The sequence below is a fragment of the Eptatretus burgeri genome, chromosome 13 (assembly GCF_056783735.1).
Source record: "Eptatretus burgeri isolate ZD-2024b chromosome 13, Ebu_testis_v1, whole genome shotgun sequence".
Taxonomy (NCBI): domain Eukaryota; kingdom Metazoa; phylum Chordata; class Myxini; order Myxiniformes; family Myxinidae; genus Eptatretus; species Eptatretus burgeri.
This window is the reverse complement of record NC_140973.1, coordinates 74,442,297-74,457,743: the sequence shown is the minus strand read 5'-3', so window position 1 is coordinate 74,457,743 and position 15,447 is coordinate 74,442,297. Positions and strand designations below refer to the sequence as shown.

General features: G+C 45.2%; 1 protein-coding gene and 1 long non-coding RNA gene across 2 annotated transcripts in view; one reads left to right on the top strand and one right to left on the bottom strand.

Moving 5' to 3' along the window:
* Window positions 1-7,380, bottom strand: part of LOC147014793 (uncharacterized) — an 82,262-nt gene extending 74,882 nt beyond the window's left edge. Inside the window, exon 1 of the long non-coding RNA XR_015050912.1 lies at window positions 7,324-7,380. This is a non-coding gene — a long non-coding RNA (uncharacterized LOC147014793). The remainder of the gene's footprint in view (window positions 1-7,323) is intronic.
* Window positions 1-15,447, top strand: part of LOC147014792 (plasminogen-like) — a 75,674-nt gene that overhangs the window by 24,146 nt on the left and 36,081 nt on the right. The window contains exons 3-5 of the mRNA XM_085853075.1: window positions 3,830-3,936; window positions 13,519-13,633; window positions 13,926-14,056. Of these exons, the coding sequence (XP_085709201.1) occupies window positions 3,830-3,936; window positions 13,519-13,633; window positions 13,926-14,056 (353 nt within the window). The remainder of the gene's footprint in view (window positions 1-3,829; window positions 3,937-13,518; window positions 13,634-13,925; window positions 14,057-15,447) is intronic.

The following is a 15,447-nucleotide window of genomic DNA, read 5'->3' as shown; positions in this document are numbered from 1 at the left end:
TATCATTAAGGCTAATGACACGGACGTACAAGTCATAGCAATACCTCAACTGCCATCCTTACAGGAACTAGATCTTGAGAACATGTGGATTGCCTTTGGCCAAGGAGCCAAGGCATGATGGATTCCAGTCCATGAGGTAGTTTCTGCAATAGGGCCTGAGAAAGCTAGAGGGATCCCATACTTCCATGCGTTCACTGGATGTGACGTTGTGTCTGCCTTCCACGGTAAAGGGAAGAAAACTGCATGGCAGACTTGGAACATCTTTGATGATGTTTCTGAAACATTCACCAATCTCAGCCAGCATCCAACATTGATTCGTGATCTATACTTTTTTGAAGTTTTTTTCTTTTTTTCAAATTTTTCTAAATTTGGATTTTCAAATTGCCAATCAGGCAGATTTGATTAGAATCCCCTGGAGAACAAATGTGCCAAATTTGATGCTTGTATCATCATTTGCACGATTCCTCTCAAAAATTCCTGTTATCTGCCCCACTACTGTGGATGTGGAAGTCACGGAGAGATTCACTTACCTTGACAATGATATTAATGTCTCTACTTGCTATGAGCCAGAGGTCAGAAGACATCTGGGTCGGACCTGGGGAGTCATGGATTCACTGGATCATGGGGTGTGGTGCTGTCAGTACCTGTACAGGAGAACGAAACTCCAAGTCTTCAGGTCCTTGGTACTTCCAGTCTTGCTCTATGGATGTGAGACTTGGACTCTGCCGAAGGATCTGAGATGGAGACTTAACTCCTTTGGTACCAGGTCTCTTCAAAGCATCCTTGGCTCTCGCTGGTCGGACTTTGTGTCCAATGATCCGTTCCGGAGAGAGACTCAGATGTGATTTGTTACCTGTATAGTCGACATGCACATGTGGCTCGTTTTCCTGGCACTGATCCTGCTCACCATATTCTCTCAGCAAGGGAGCCTCGTGAGTGGAGGAGGCCAATGAGCCGACCACGTGCCTCCTGGTTGCAGCAGATTGATCGGCATCTCAAGGAGATGGCGATGGGCCAGGCATCTGCATGGGGATGGCCAGACGGAGGCCCCTGGAGTTCCGGCAGAAAGTGGACGAAGCAACGCGCTGTTCCGGCGCATGCACACATTCCTGATGTGACCTGATGCGAGAGATCTCAATGAAGTTGTATACACACAGCTGACTCACCAAGTACATATATATATATATATATATATATATATATATATATATATATATATATATATATATATATATATTGTTGTGGTTGTGGGTGTAGATGGAGGAATTTAAAAGGGAATTTAGCATTGAATAGAGTAGTTTGGTCCGTGGACATGTAGGAGGCATCTCAATGTAATTAAGGAAGGAAACTGTGAGCTTAAGTGGTATGTGTCACCACACGTGTAGTATAGAGAAAGGACAACTTTGTGTAACACCTCCTGGTGGTGCAGTGTTAATTAGCTAGGCAGTAAGAATAAGTTTCCTGAGGATGTAATTGCCCCTCTGTGATTTTTCCCTATGTTTTTATATTTTAAGATTGGCAATAAAGGATCGGAGTCCCTAAAACAACTACAAGCAAACATGCCGAGCAGGCAGAAGCCCCGCCTCCAAGGGTGACGGCGGGTGAAGTCACGTCCCCGAAGCTGATTGATGGGCGTGACGTCTGATGTTCGGCAGGCGTGTTGAGCGGGCTGAAACCCCGCCTTGCCGGGTTTCGTGTGAATCAGCCATGCCCCGGAGGAGGAAACGGTGGTTTTGGTGACATTAATCAGTCAGAGGCAGGAGTTCAGGATGAGCGCATGCACGCGGAGGATGGCACAATCCTTGTATTCGTGTTGAGGCGATTTGGCTCGCGTGGTGAAGCAAGAAGCTGGCCTTTGGCTCTTGGTTGGGTCGGTGAGGATGATCGACGCATGAAGCAGCTGCACTGGGTCTCTAAGCCTTGGTGTGTAGTGCCGCTCATGGATTGCCTGGTGTGTGTTTGTCCCGCTATGAGAGAAGCAGCTCGGCGCCATGTTGCGCGTGTCTGCATGTTCTGACGGAAGCGCATCAATTCCAAATTCCACAAAGACCAGCTCTGGGCTAAACTAAGTACAAGAATAAAGGAAGGGTTTTCTTTTTATTTTGTTTTCCCTTTGTCTATATTTGAGTCTGTGTGAAGAGGCGCCTCGACTTTAGGATTTATTTACTTCATGTTATTATCATTATCTTTTGAATCATTGTCCTTTGTAAATATTCGCTTATTTTCATTAAATGTGTTCATTTTAAGTCACTGTATCTGTGTGTCTGTAGTGGGGTTCAAGTGTAAATATGACCGCCTTTCCATGAGGAACAAAACGTTCACACCTTTGACATCATCGGTCACATGGCTTGGCAGCCCTTTTGAATTTACCCTAAAAATCCTCTTCTCCAGAACGGCTGGACAGATCGAGGGGAAACTTCACACATGTTCCACAAGCATTGGGGTTAACAAGGTGTTCATGAATAATTGGACATGAGGTCTGTCCAGTCATTTGGTTTTCATGTCCCATATTCCCTTCCATATAATTTTTTTAATAACCCATTCTAAATATCACTTCCTGTGGTTTTAATGAACCATTCTAAATATCACACCTTTTATTACCCGCATGTGGGAAAGACCACCTGGTTTGGCATTATTGAACGGCCTTGAGGGATATTAAATTGCAACAAAGACTCTGGCTATTACAGCGTGGATAGAAAATAAATAAGTGCTGTCCACTCGCAGTGACTTGTAAAGATTGTTTGGCCATTAATGGAGGTATTCGACCTCCGACTTAAAAGATGTGTTAGCGGGACCCACTGACACGACAACACTAATGGAATATCCCCCATCAAAGTACTGCATTAAAATCATTATTGACATCAATTACATGTTCTTTGCAACAATAACCCCAATTCTGAAAATATCAGCACAGAATGAATCACATTAGAGTTAGGACAAGGCATTTCTTGAAATGCAAACAATCAAGCAGCTTAGAGCGCACTCACCAAATGGCTTAAGCACTCAAGCAAGCACTCCAACAAAATCGGTGATAAGAAACGACTGGCTTGGCAAGCGATTAGCAATCGCCGATCGGTTATATAATCACCATGCACCCGGAGACGCCCGGAATGTCAAGCAATGTCTGAATTGGACAACAACTTTTTACCAGACGGAACTACTGCTGAAGTCAATAAAGAAGTTAAAATTTTGAAATTCGGCTCAGATTAAGAGATTCGAGAGGTTATGGCATGTGTGGAAATTAAATAAAGCCATGAATTCTGACGTCTCCTGGTATTTATAAGTCTTGCAATGTATCCAGTGATTCGTAGGTATGATGATGAGGTATTCGATGATATGAGTGACGAAAGTGAAAAAAAAACTTCATTATTAAGAAACCATTGCGGCCTATGCCAAGTCACGGCATTGCTGAGCAGGCCAAAAAATGGCGAATTAAGACTCCAGCGAGGTGACCAAGGATGAGCCCTGATAAGGATAATGAAATAAGGCCATTAGTTATCTTCAAAATGGATGTTTAAATTTACCAAAACACCCAATTTTCACTCATGCACTACCATGGACTTCCCTTCGTATACATGTAAAGTTTGGGGCTGCTACGTTTCATGGTTTTCGAGTTATGGAGGAGACAGACTGACATACACTGGCATTTATTAGTATAGATACCATACACTGTGCAAATTTTTCCACTGTTACATCAAATCTTTAAACACTTAAAATGACCGTTAAACACGTAAGAGGATTGTCGAGTGAGTCGAAAAACACCATTGTGGTGGAATTTTACAGTAGTACAATTTCTGTGTGTTCTGCTACTCAATAATACATCCCACAGGTCTTTCTACTATAGTCACATTACAAGAAACTGCTTCGTACTTGCTGAGAACTCTCTCTCTGAACCAATTCTTCCCAGCAAAGGAACCACCCTGTACGAAAAGTATGGTGAGAGAATTTTATGACTTCACAACTCACCCAGCACACCCATTTTGTGGTGATGCCTGCATTTGATTGACACCACCAACGTATACTCCAATGATGTGCCATTTCTTTTTATACAGTTTAACATCATAAAAGGTAAGGTGCTGGGAGTAGATAATGAAATGGGGACCACATAATGTAAGGAGTAGTCTTGGAGCACGTGACAAGGAAAAGGGTTTTGGGGTGGTATTAGATACGAGGGTAAGCAGACAGCAATGCTAAGCAACTATAGGTAAAACTAAAACCTGCATGTCACTGTCAAGCAAGGTATCTGTCGGTGCACTTAATATAAAGCAAAGACCGTTTTTCTGCAGAAATCTGTCCTCCCCACTATTGGTCTTTTGACGAAAGCTTTGAAGTCTAGTAGTTCGTGGCTTGGTGTTTCATGACAGATGCACTCTTTAGTTTCACATCTGGATATTATCATGTTGATAAGTCGTGGTATAAGCAACGATACAGCTTTATTGTTGAGACATCAATAGGCCAAAGGATAGGAAGATGGATGTCACGGTACAATGTCACGTCCGGTAATCACCCTGACCTGGAAGGTAACCCGGAATGGAATCCCACAGATATCTGTGGCATTGGTGTGTTCAATGTTCTGGTAGCATGGACACGGGCAGTGTTTCCAGGCTGGTGACTCGGCCTGGTCTTGTCTCGTGTATGGGCAGAGTCATTGAGCTTGGGAACGTGAGTCATTCTGGCTTTTGGCAATGTCCTTAATAAACTGTATGAAATGGCTAAATGGTAGAGAGGTTTGGTAACTGTCCTTATAAGTTGATATTTACGAAACAACTTTTGAAACAGAGGTTAGAGTGTTAAGGAGTCGAGGTAATGTTAACTACAGCTCTGCTCCCACAGCCCTCTCCAACTTAGTGGATAAGCTAACAAGCTACAACACATCCAGACCTGGCTTCTTCACCCATGCTACAGAGCTGGGGGTAGAGATTGCATTATTTTCATAGTAATTATAAAATATCACACTTTTTTCAAATACCTTTATCCCCACGGTGAAATATTGCACATAAATCGAAAAAAATGGGGAGAATTGCAGCTAAGAATATTCAAATGTTCGTGAACTCACGTCACAAATTTGGCGAATCAGAAGAAATGCATTACAGAACATCAAGGTGGAACTGCAGGTAATTTGCGTGATTGACTAATCACAAGTGAGTCTGACATGACCGTTGACGAAGGCATTATGACCACGTATGTCGACTCGGATAAGAAGTTTTCATCAAAATTTGGTGTGACGCACATTGTTTCTTCAACGAGTAGGAATTTCATTCGGTTTACCAAAGAATCCGGGCTTTGGTTTGTCAGTTTTGCGACTGATTGGAGGCAGTACGATTGCAAAGAAAGGAAAGTTGGCGCGGACACTGGAGCCGCAGACGCTGGAGCTCTCCATGTTTATGTATGTAGTTAGGTTTCCTGCAAATAGACCTTGATGATACACAACCGTGCATAATATTCAACCGACAAATGACTAAGTCACCATTACGAGTGTGGCAAGTGCTCCTTTGATGTCAGTAAAGTCCAGAGGAAGGCCAAGAAGGAAGAAAATAAATCTGATTCTCAAGCTGAGATATCAGGGCCAACAACTGCATTCATTTTGTGTTGAAAAGTCAGTTTGTTGTTTGGATTGTGAACACTTGTGCATATTGGTGATTTTCGAAATATGAGGGAATATAAAGTTTGCCTCCCGAGGCTTCGAGGAGGGAGTTGAGAATGAATGCATTCGGTCGGGTTTCCATTTTAGGATCGTGTCGTGTTTATCACTGAATGCAGGTAGCTAAGGTATCCAAGGCTTGAATTCATGCGTACATCTACATGTTTATTTCCTCAGAATTAAATAAATAGTGTTACGGTTGTGGGGGTTTATGGAGGAATTTCAAAGGAAAGTTAGGATCATATAGCGTTGCTTGGTCCGTGAACGTGTAGGAGACATCTCAATGTAAATTGAGTAGGGAAACTGTTACTTGTCACCACACTGGGGAGGGGGGGGGTGCTGTGTAAATTAGATAGAGATGAAGGCCAATTTCCCCGAGTACGTAATTGCCCTCTGTGGCCTTTTCCTACTTTTTGCATTTACAAGCCAGCAATAAAATTACGTTCTTATAACAACAAAAACAACAACAACAACAAAAAAACACCCCGCTGCACCTCCACCACTGCCCGTGCCCACTGCACCTCCGCCACTGCCCGCACCAGCTGCACCTCCGCCACTGCCCCACCCTCTGCACCTCCACCACTGTCCACGCCCGCTGCACTTCCGCCACTGTCCGCACCTGCTGCACCTCCGCAACTGCCCACGCCCTCTGCACCTCCGACACTGCCCATGCCTGCTGCACCTCCGCCACGGCCCGCGCCGCTGCACCTCCGCCACGGCCCGCGCCGCTGCACCTCCGCCACTTCCCATGCCTGCTGCACCTCCGCCACTGCCTGCTGCACCTCCGCCACTTCCCGCAGCAGCTGCATCTCCGCCAATGTCCGCACCTGCTGCGCCTCCGCCAATGCCTGCACCCGCTGCACCATCACCACTGCCAGCCCCGTTGCACCATCACCACCACCCGCCCCCGTTGCACCGTCACCACCACCCGCACCCGTTGCACCGTCACCACCACCCGCACCCGTTGCGCCGTCACCACCGCCCGCCCCCGTTGCACCGTCACCACCGCCCGCCCCCCTTGCACCGTCACCACCATCCGCGCCCGTTGCACCGTCACCACCACCCACCCCCATTGCACCGTCACAACCACCCGCCCCCGTTGCACCGTCACCACCACCCGCCCCCGTTGCACCGTCACCACCACCCGCCCCCGTTGCACCGTCACCACCGCCCACCCCCGTTGCATTGTCACCACTGCCAATATCCTCAGCAACCTCACTCCACAACCATAACCAACTATTATCTTCAAATTTCTCACATTCTGCTACTTGCTGCAAATGATCGATGTGTTCCTTCAACCCGGTAATAACCTTCCTCAAGTTGACGATTTCCTCACACTTCCTACAACAATAAGAATCCTCTGCTTCCCCCATTGTTGACGTGGCCCACATTGAGCAACTGTTACATTTTATGTTTCTGTCATCCTTTTTCCTTCGCTCTCTATTTATAACTTTCTTCACCCCCAAACTTCCAAGGCCCCAACTGACCACGCTAAACTTATCACGAGGCCTCGCCCTGCTTCTTTCAATAAACTAACTCAACTAGCCGCTAAAACTGTTCTAAACACAACACGAAAAAAAAAGTACAGTTCCACAGACCCTGACACAAATTTCCATAACAAAATACACAAAACGCTTTAGGACTGGAAACTTAGCTTTGGAGGGTCTGGAAGGAGAGCTCACCACCCAGTCATCCGCGTGCGCCGATCCCTGAACCGGAAGTGACGTCCTAATCAAAACGTCAAAACGTCAAAAAAAGTAAAAAAAGTAAAAAAAAAAAGTCAAAAAATAAGTTCAAAAAAAAAGTCAAAAAAAAAAGTCAAAAAAAAGTTTCCTCTCTTTAGTGAAGGCTCGTTTAGCCTTTGATGAAACTTTCTAACTAGTTTCACCTTTCACCAAGGCTAGTTTCACCAGAGCATTTTCTCAGCTCTGATGCTAGATAAACGGGATTTGGACAGGCCACTTTCCCTAGATCCTTTTGTACCACCGGAGTCTCCAAATTTGACTGACTCACCTTCTAATCTCATCATGTCTTTATTTTTGAGTTGCTGGATTTATGCTCGAACCTCTGACGCCTCTCTCAAACTTGTTCCAGTCATTAGATGCCTGCTCAAGTTGTCGTTTGATGAACACGCTATCTTTGTCCGTTTAAGAGAGTTCTCCTAATTACTTAAAGATATCCTTGACGTCTTCCTCCAGTATTTGTGCTTGGGATAATTTCTTGTTCCTCTCCGGGATATTTGGTGGGTTAGATATGGTGGGTTAGTTAATAAATATGGTGGGTTACAAAGGTTCTTCTTCTTCATTTTAACGGATGGATGGAAGGAAGGACACCCAAATATTGAAGCGGCTTCACCTCCTTAAAAAAATGATCTTTTTTAACGATCTCTTAATAATTACCTCTTAAAAAAAAATCAAATCTTTATATGTAATTAAATTTGAAGATAGGCAGTCGTCTCATAAGGCCAGTGATACCGAATGTGGTGCAGTGTGTGTGATGGAATGACCTGCCTCTGTGGGTTGATGTATGTGTTTGTTTGGTCATGTGCTTTGGCCTTTGGGCCGAAGTGCATATTAGTGCATACGTACTGTTACGGATTTTAGAATCCGTTCTGATGACACATCCACACATCCAGGTCCTCAGACAGTTATTTCCTGAAACGCATGTTCAGATTAGCTCCATCCCCATGTCTAATGGGATCTTAAATGTGATGCGTTGAGAATGGTAAAGGATAGATCCCCTCTCTTATGGGAAGCTTTTTTCTTCACGACAGACACGTTCACACACATTTCTTTCACGAGCTCTGAAGCCCGCCCTCATTTTTCCTCAGCAACATTCTTTGGCGAGCTCCGACGCCTAGCCTTTTTAGAGAGCGCACGGGTCGTCATGGAAACCGTTCCCCAGTGGGGCGGGGTGAGCTTAGGGCGGACGGCACCCTCGAGGAGACGGCCCGGGGATATAAAAACGAGCGAAAGAAAGCGTGAGGTACATTCTATGAGGAGAGACGTTCTGAGATATTAAAAAAAGTGAGGAAAAAGCGAAAGAGGGACGTTCTGTGAGGAGAGAGACGTTCTGAAGAGAAAGAGATACGTTCTAAGGAGAAAAAGTCTGAAGAGAAAAAGTGAGGAGAGGAAAAGCGAAAGGAGAGAGGAACAAGAAGCTAATACTTCGATATCACGCGGCTGGGGGCAGTAAAAGGTTAAGAATGATGAAACAATTTTGCAGTTATAAAATTTAAACGTAGACACGGTGAATTAGCATGCATGATGGGAAGAGTTGTGACGTTGGACAAATTTCTATTTATAGCCCTCAGATCAAAGGGACGTATGCGGCTATAAGTGTGACAGAAGACGTGACAGAAGACACAGGACAGAATAGCCAATTATATAATAACGCGATGTCGCCGCGCTGTAATAACCACTTCTGTCACCAAAAAAGAGGAAGAAATCACCTCCACATGACGTTTTAAAAACACTTCTGGTGAAAAACAATGAAGAACGAGAGTTACAACGCTGCGCATCAACAACTAACGGAACAGGAAGATTATCACTTCCTGTTCAGAAAATCAACTTCCGGCGTCACACACAAAACGATTCAGCACAAAAAAACGTCGCTCTTCCGCATTAACCCCGCCCACAATTCACCCGGCAATCTCCGCCCACAATACACCAGGCAATCTCCGCCCACAATCCACCCGGCAATCTCCGCCCACAATCCACCCGGCAATCTCCGCCCACAATCAACCCGGCAATCTCCGCCCACAATCCACCCGGCAATCTCCGCCCACAATCCACCCGGCAATCTCCACCTACAATCCACCCGGCAATCTCCGCCCACAATCCACCAGGCAATCTCCGCCCACAATCAACCCGGCAATCTCCGCCCACAATCCACCCGGCAATCTCTGCCCACAATCCACCCGGCAATCTCCACCTACAATCCACCCGGCAATTTCCGCCCACAATTCACCAAGCAATCTCCACCCACAATCCACCCGGCAATCTCCGCCCACAATCCACCAGGCAATCTCCGCTCACAATCCACCCGGCAATCTCCGCCCACAATCCACCCGGCAATCTCCGCCCACAATCCACCAGGCAATCTCCGCCCACAATCCACCCGGCAATCTCCGCCCACAATCCACCCGGCAATCTCCGCCCACAATCCACCCGGCAATCTCCGCCCACAATCCACCAGGCAATCTCCGCCCACAATCCACCCGGCAATCTCCGACCACAATCCACCCAGCAATCTCCGCCCACAATCCACCAGGCAATCTCCGCCCACAATCCACCAGGCAATCTCCGCCCACAATCCACCCGGCAATCTCCGCACACAATCCACCAGGCAATCTCCGCCCACAATCCACCCGGCAATCTCCGCCCACAATACACCAGGCAATCTCCGCCCACAATCCACCCGGCAATCTTCGCCCACAATCCACCCGGCAATCTTCGCCCACAATCCACCCGGCAATCTCCGCCCACAATCCACCCGGCAATCTCTGCCCACAATCCACCCGGCAATCTCCTCCTACAATCCACCCGGCAATTTCCGCCCACAATTCACCCGGCAATCTCCGCCCACAATTCACCCGGCAATCTCCGCCCACAATTCACCCGGCAATCTCCGCCCACAATTCACCCGGCAATCTCCACCCACAATCCACCCGGCAATCTCCGCCCACAATTCACCCAGCAATCTCTGCCCACAATCCACCCGGCAATCGCCCACAATTCACCCGGCAATCTCCGCCCACAATTCACCCGGCAATCTCCGCCCACAATTCACCCGGCAATCTCCGCCCACAATTCACCCGGCAATCTCCACCCACAATCCACCCGGCAATCTCCGCCCACAATCCACCCGGCAATCTCCGCCTACAATACACCAGGCAATCTCTGCCCACAATCCACCCGACAATCTCCGCCCACATCACACCCAACAATAAATGTGACAGAAGACACAGGACAGAATAGCCAATTATATAACAGCGCGATGTTGCCGCGCTGTAACTAGAACGGGCACTCAGTAGAGCGCATACCTTCGCCAACGCTACATTTTGCCCCCCCCGCCCCCCAGAAACCGTTGATTGTGAGGGTATTTAATCCCATACCACATCTGCCATCTCATATGTGTTATGATGGCTTAAAAACATTAAATTTCCTGCTGTTTGACACTGATTCACGTACATTGTACAATTTCTGTATGAACTCCCTGACCTTTTTGGGTGTCAGTGTCAAGTCAATCTGATGACAACTGGTCACATTATAAGAAATTATTTTCTGGCATTTTAGGGGCATTTAGCACACACGAGTTTCTGTTTTTCTAAATAAGTTATTTATTGTGAACAAACAAACATTCATTGTACAAAAATTCCGATTTTGACCTTTTCATGACCTCGACCTTTGTACTCTTAATTTTGTAATTGGTATTAGAGTGTGGGGAACAGAACAGTCAACATTTTGGTGTTGGTTTCATGCAAATCGGTTAAGAATTGACCATGTTATGACTAAAACCGCACATTTTGCAATGTCGTGACCCCCCTGACCTTTGACTCCCAACCGCTAATAAGGGTTATTATGTCATTGTGTCATGTCAGATCAATCACAAGATTGAATTCTGAACATTTTGGCATTAGTTGCACGCAAATTGGATACAAATTGACCGCGCTATGGTAAAAAGACGATTTTGACCTTTTCATGACCTTGACCTTGACCTTTGACCCGATCGCTCCCAAAATCTAATCAAATGGTCCTCGGATAATAACCAATCATCCCACCAAATTTGCTGTGATTCATTTCAATACTTTTGGAGTTATGCGAATAACAAACAAACACACATTCACAAATAAATAAAAAATACACAGCGATCAAAACATAACCTTCGCAACAAAGTTTGCGAAGGTAATAAGCAAAGGGTGAGAGAAGCGAACAAGAAGCGGGTGTCTGACCTGCGCCGAAGAGACAATTCGCCCTTCCAGTGCTTCGGCAAGCGAGCGTGTGGTGCTTGAGTAGGTGTGAGCAGTGCCGCCAACAAGTGAGGCACGGGTCGATCACCAACAACACCAGGATCTAAACCCGCGACGGACGATCTCAGTGCCCTCCAGACGTCGACTGGCGTTCAAGATTGCCCCGCGAGAGGGTGCACGTCAAAGCTGGGTGCTGGCGATGGACATGACACACACGCACACATTTTCAGGATGTTTTCGCTTCACGGACAACTTTCTGATGAGTAAGACGATTCTCCCCCCCCCCTCCCCTCCCCCTAAATGATCTGCTGGGTTCCCTTGTCTGCATTTATCTGTAAGTAAGTCAACCCCCGAGAAGTATCTGCTCTTTGTCTCTTTCCTGGCATTTTGATTGATTTTGCTTTGAAATTCATTCTTTATTTACCTCAGAAAATAAAGTTCTTTTGATTTATTTTATTATTAATAAATTATTTGTCGATTTCCAACCTGTCCGTGTTTGTCCTTTCCTTCCATTGGTCTAGCATTGTTAGAACCGAGATAGACTGGGAGGTAATTACCACAGATTTGACCAAAAATAGTCACCACGCACCAGCGGTTAAAACGCTCTGCCACCCTAATTAAAATCTAATCAGATAACATTGGTGCTTTGCCGAGGGTGCGCTCTCCGCTCAGGTAACCATGTGTCCTCTAGTTGAATGGAATAATTAGATGGCGGACACTGGAACTCGTGGTTAACTGGGTGGCGTTCGTGGTTTTAAAACAACCCACCGTACCACAACGTTAATTGCGAGCGGTGGCCCCAGGTCAGGCTCTACCAAGGACAACTGGGGATTAATCCCCCTGAGTGGGAAGCTGGTGTCTCAGTACCCATGACCGCAACAATACATTAGCTTGACAAACTTTGTTGGTTGGACTGTCTACTTTGGCTTTGGGGCCGAGGTGCACATCCTTACCTTTGTTGCAATGTTTGATTTGGGGTTTTTTTGTCCTTATTTACCGTTTTTTTAATATAAGGCAGTCTCATAAGGCCAATAACCCAGAAATGCATCCATGGATCGATTTCCTACCTAAGGGGTGGACTAGCATTTTTAAAGGCTTGGCTGACTCATACTGCATGTATGAGTGGGTGGTTCTGTTTCTTTCATAGACTGCAAATAAATGCTGGAAGTAGATATTTTTACTGTAATATATGTAAACAGCCATAGTGAGGCAACTTAGCATAACAATTGTGCATTTTGTGAGGAAACCACCAAATTTGGCACACGAGTAGCCTATCATATTATGAACAGATTTGGATATTGGGCCATCTCAAAATTTTTGATGGCAGTGGAAAATGGCTGCCACAGCCATCAGCGGCTGAATTTGAGATGGCCCAATATCCAAATCTGTTCATAATATGTTAGGCTACTAGTGAGACAAATTTGGTGCTTTCCTCACAAAATGCACAATTGTTATGCTATATTTAGCTAAGTTTCCCCACTACCCTCCAATGGATGGCACGCACATTACTTCCCTAAGGGCAAAATACAAGGGGTGGTTTTTTTAGTTGGTCTGAGATTCGAACCCAGGCTGAACAGCTCAGAAGCTAGTCTCAAAACCTTGAGAGTTTTGACTATCCTGGCAGGCCACATATATCACCCTGACGACGTCCCGGTGTCTGATACTACTTTTCTCCTTGCCACTCCTCCCCCACACCCTTCCTGAGTATGTAGATAAACTGATAGATTGGATGAATGTGTTCAAGTCGGGCAGGCATGATGATGAGCCAAATGGCCTCCGACTGTGTTAAAGTTTCCCGTTTTTCATTGCATCTTTATCAAACAAAACTTGCGGAGTTGCATGTAGTTTATTCAACATTAAGCTTTTGTGATTTAACCTCAAATTCAAAGGCTGCTTCTTTTTGCAGAATTTCTCCATGACTGCTACCGTGGTTCTGGGTACATGTACAATGGACGTGTCAGTGTGAGCAGCTCTGGAAAGCCTTGTTTGTTGTGGCACAGTACTGTGCCTCACTCACCACGGTAACTTACCTTTGCAGCCATTTTCACCATGCCTAATCGGCCTTTCTAGGGATGCCATGAAAACAATGTGATGCTGTTTGTTACATCACCAATGAAGAACCTCTGATTGTACCTTCCTTTGAGTGGATTTTTATTTGAGATTAATCCAGTGATGTCACAGATTAATGTACGAAATCGTGAATAAAGAATCAGATTTATATGGAACAATTACTTGGAAAAGTTGAGATGTTCCTCTGCACTCCTAATGGTGCTTGGAAATAATTTCATCATTGTTCCTGTGTTTATTGCGAAGTGGCTCCCAATTGTTGGAAGTGAACCTTGAGGGCAATAGTTGCCGCAATCCGGACAACAGCAGTGGTGGACCCTGGTGTTACACAGGGTTGGCTGGATGGAAGGAGTCATGTGATGTGCCCAAATGTCCAGGTGATGCTATACTCTGATGGTCTAACCTTTTTCATCAAACCCTTAACAAGTGTGTTTAGAGCAATTGCTGTGAAGACATCGTTGGTGCAAATGTCAATCGAGGTTCATCACAGTTTTTCCTCTGCAGTCTTTTATCCCTTGCATCAATAATTGATTTGGACACAGCACATCAATAATTGTCCTAAAGTTTTTGTGATGTAGCTTCAGGCATCACAGCCGAATCTATCCTGCCAGACAGATTACCTAAACTTTACAATCTATCTGCAGTAAAGGAGCAATTTTAAATGAAAAAAGTGCAAGGTCACCACAAATGCATGTGTGGCTGTCATTGCTGATTGAAATGGCTTTTGTTTTTAATAATTATGTCATAAGCAAACACTTAGTTGTACTTGTTTCTCATAAATGGATCACATATTGCTGGGAATTAATTTATTAATCCGCTGGTCTATCCCAGGCGAAAAAATCACATTGATCTTGAATCCCTTTACCACACAGTTCCGACTGTAGCTCTAACTAAACCATTTTTTGCCTGGGTTCCTGAAAAAGATTTCTACTTATCAGTGAGAAGGAAGCAGGTAGCACCACTATGAACAGATAGACCCAAAGCAGGATTTTCTTTTAACACAACACCTTACATCCACAAAAAGGTGAGTGAATGTTATATTTTAACACAAACTGGTGATTTTTTCCATATTTAAATAAATAGAGAACAGAGAGAACAAGTCCCCCCATAATTATTAGATGCATTTTTATTTTTGTATACATGATTATTAGATGCTCTTGGAAGAGCTAAATGGAAAGGGGGAAACACCAATAACAGGGTAGAAATGAGAGTGAGATCAAGACCCCTTGAAGGAAGAACGAAACATGGAGGTGAACAAGCTGAATGAAACACAGGAGGAAGATCAGGTATCCGGAAAGTTATCCGATAAGTTATCGGGTATCGGGAAAGTGGGGACGAAACAGAAAAGGAACAAACCAACCAGCAACTAACAAACGAAAAGAGTTGAGGGAGAGGGGGAGGGATCACAATAACCTGGAAAAGGGGAGTGCTTGGGGACTGGGGTCATATGGGCTAGAAGAGATCATGTGTATGATTGGAGGATGACCTCAGGTAGTGGTGAACAGCTATTTTGAAGCCATAATGCAGGTTATGATGTGATCATAAGTATCAGTCGTGATCGCATCATCAATATGAATGCATGATGCTATGTCATGATGCGAGTTATGGTGTTCCCATTGAAGTATGCTTTAATTGTCCTGGGACAAACTGAGATTTTTTTCAGATATGGCGGCAATTTGTTTAGCTTGTCTTTCTACGGCTGTTTTTTTCCAGCTCGGATGTAACAGTGGACAACTCAATTATTACGCACAACAAAGGAGCCTTCCAG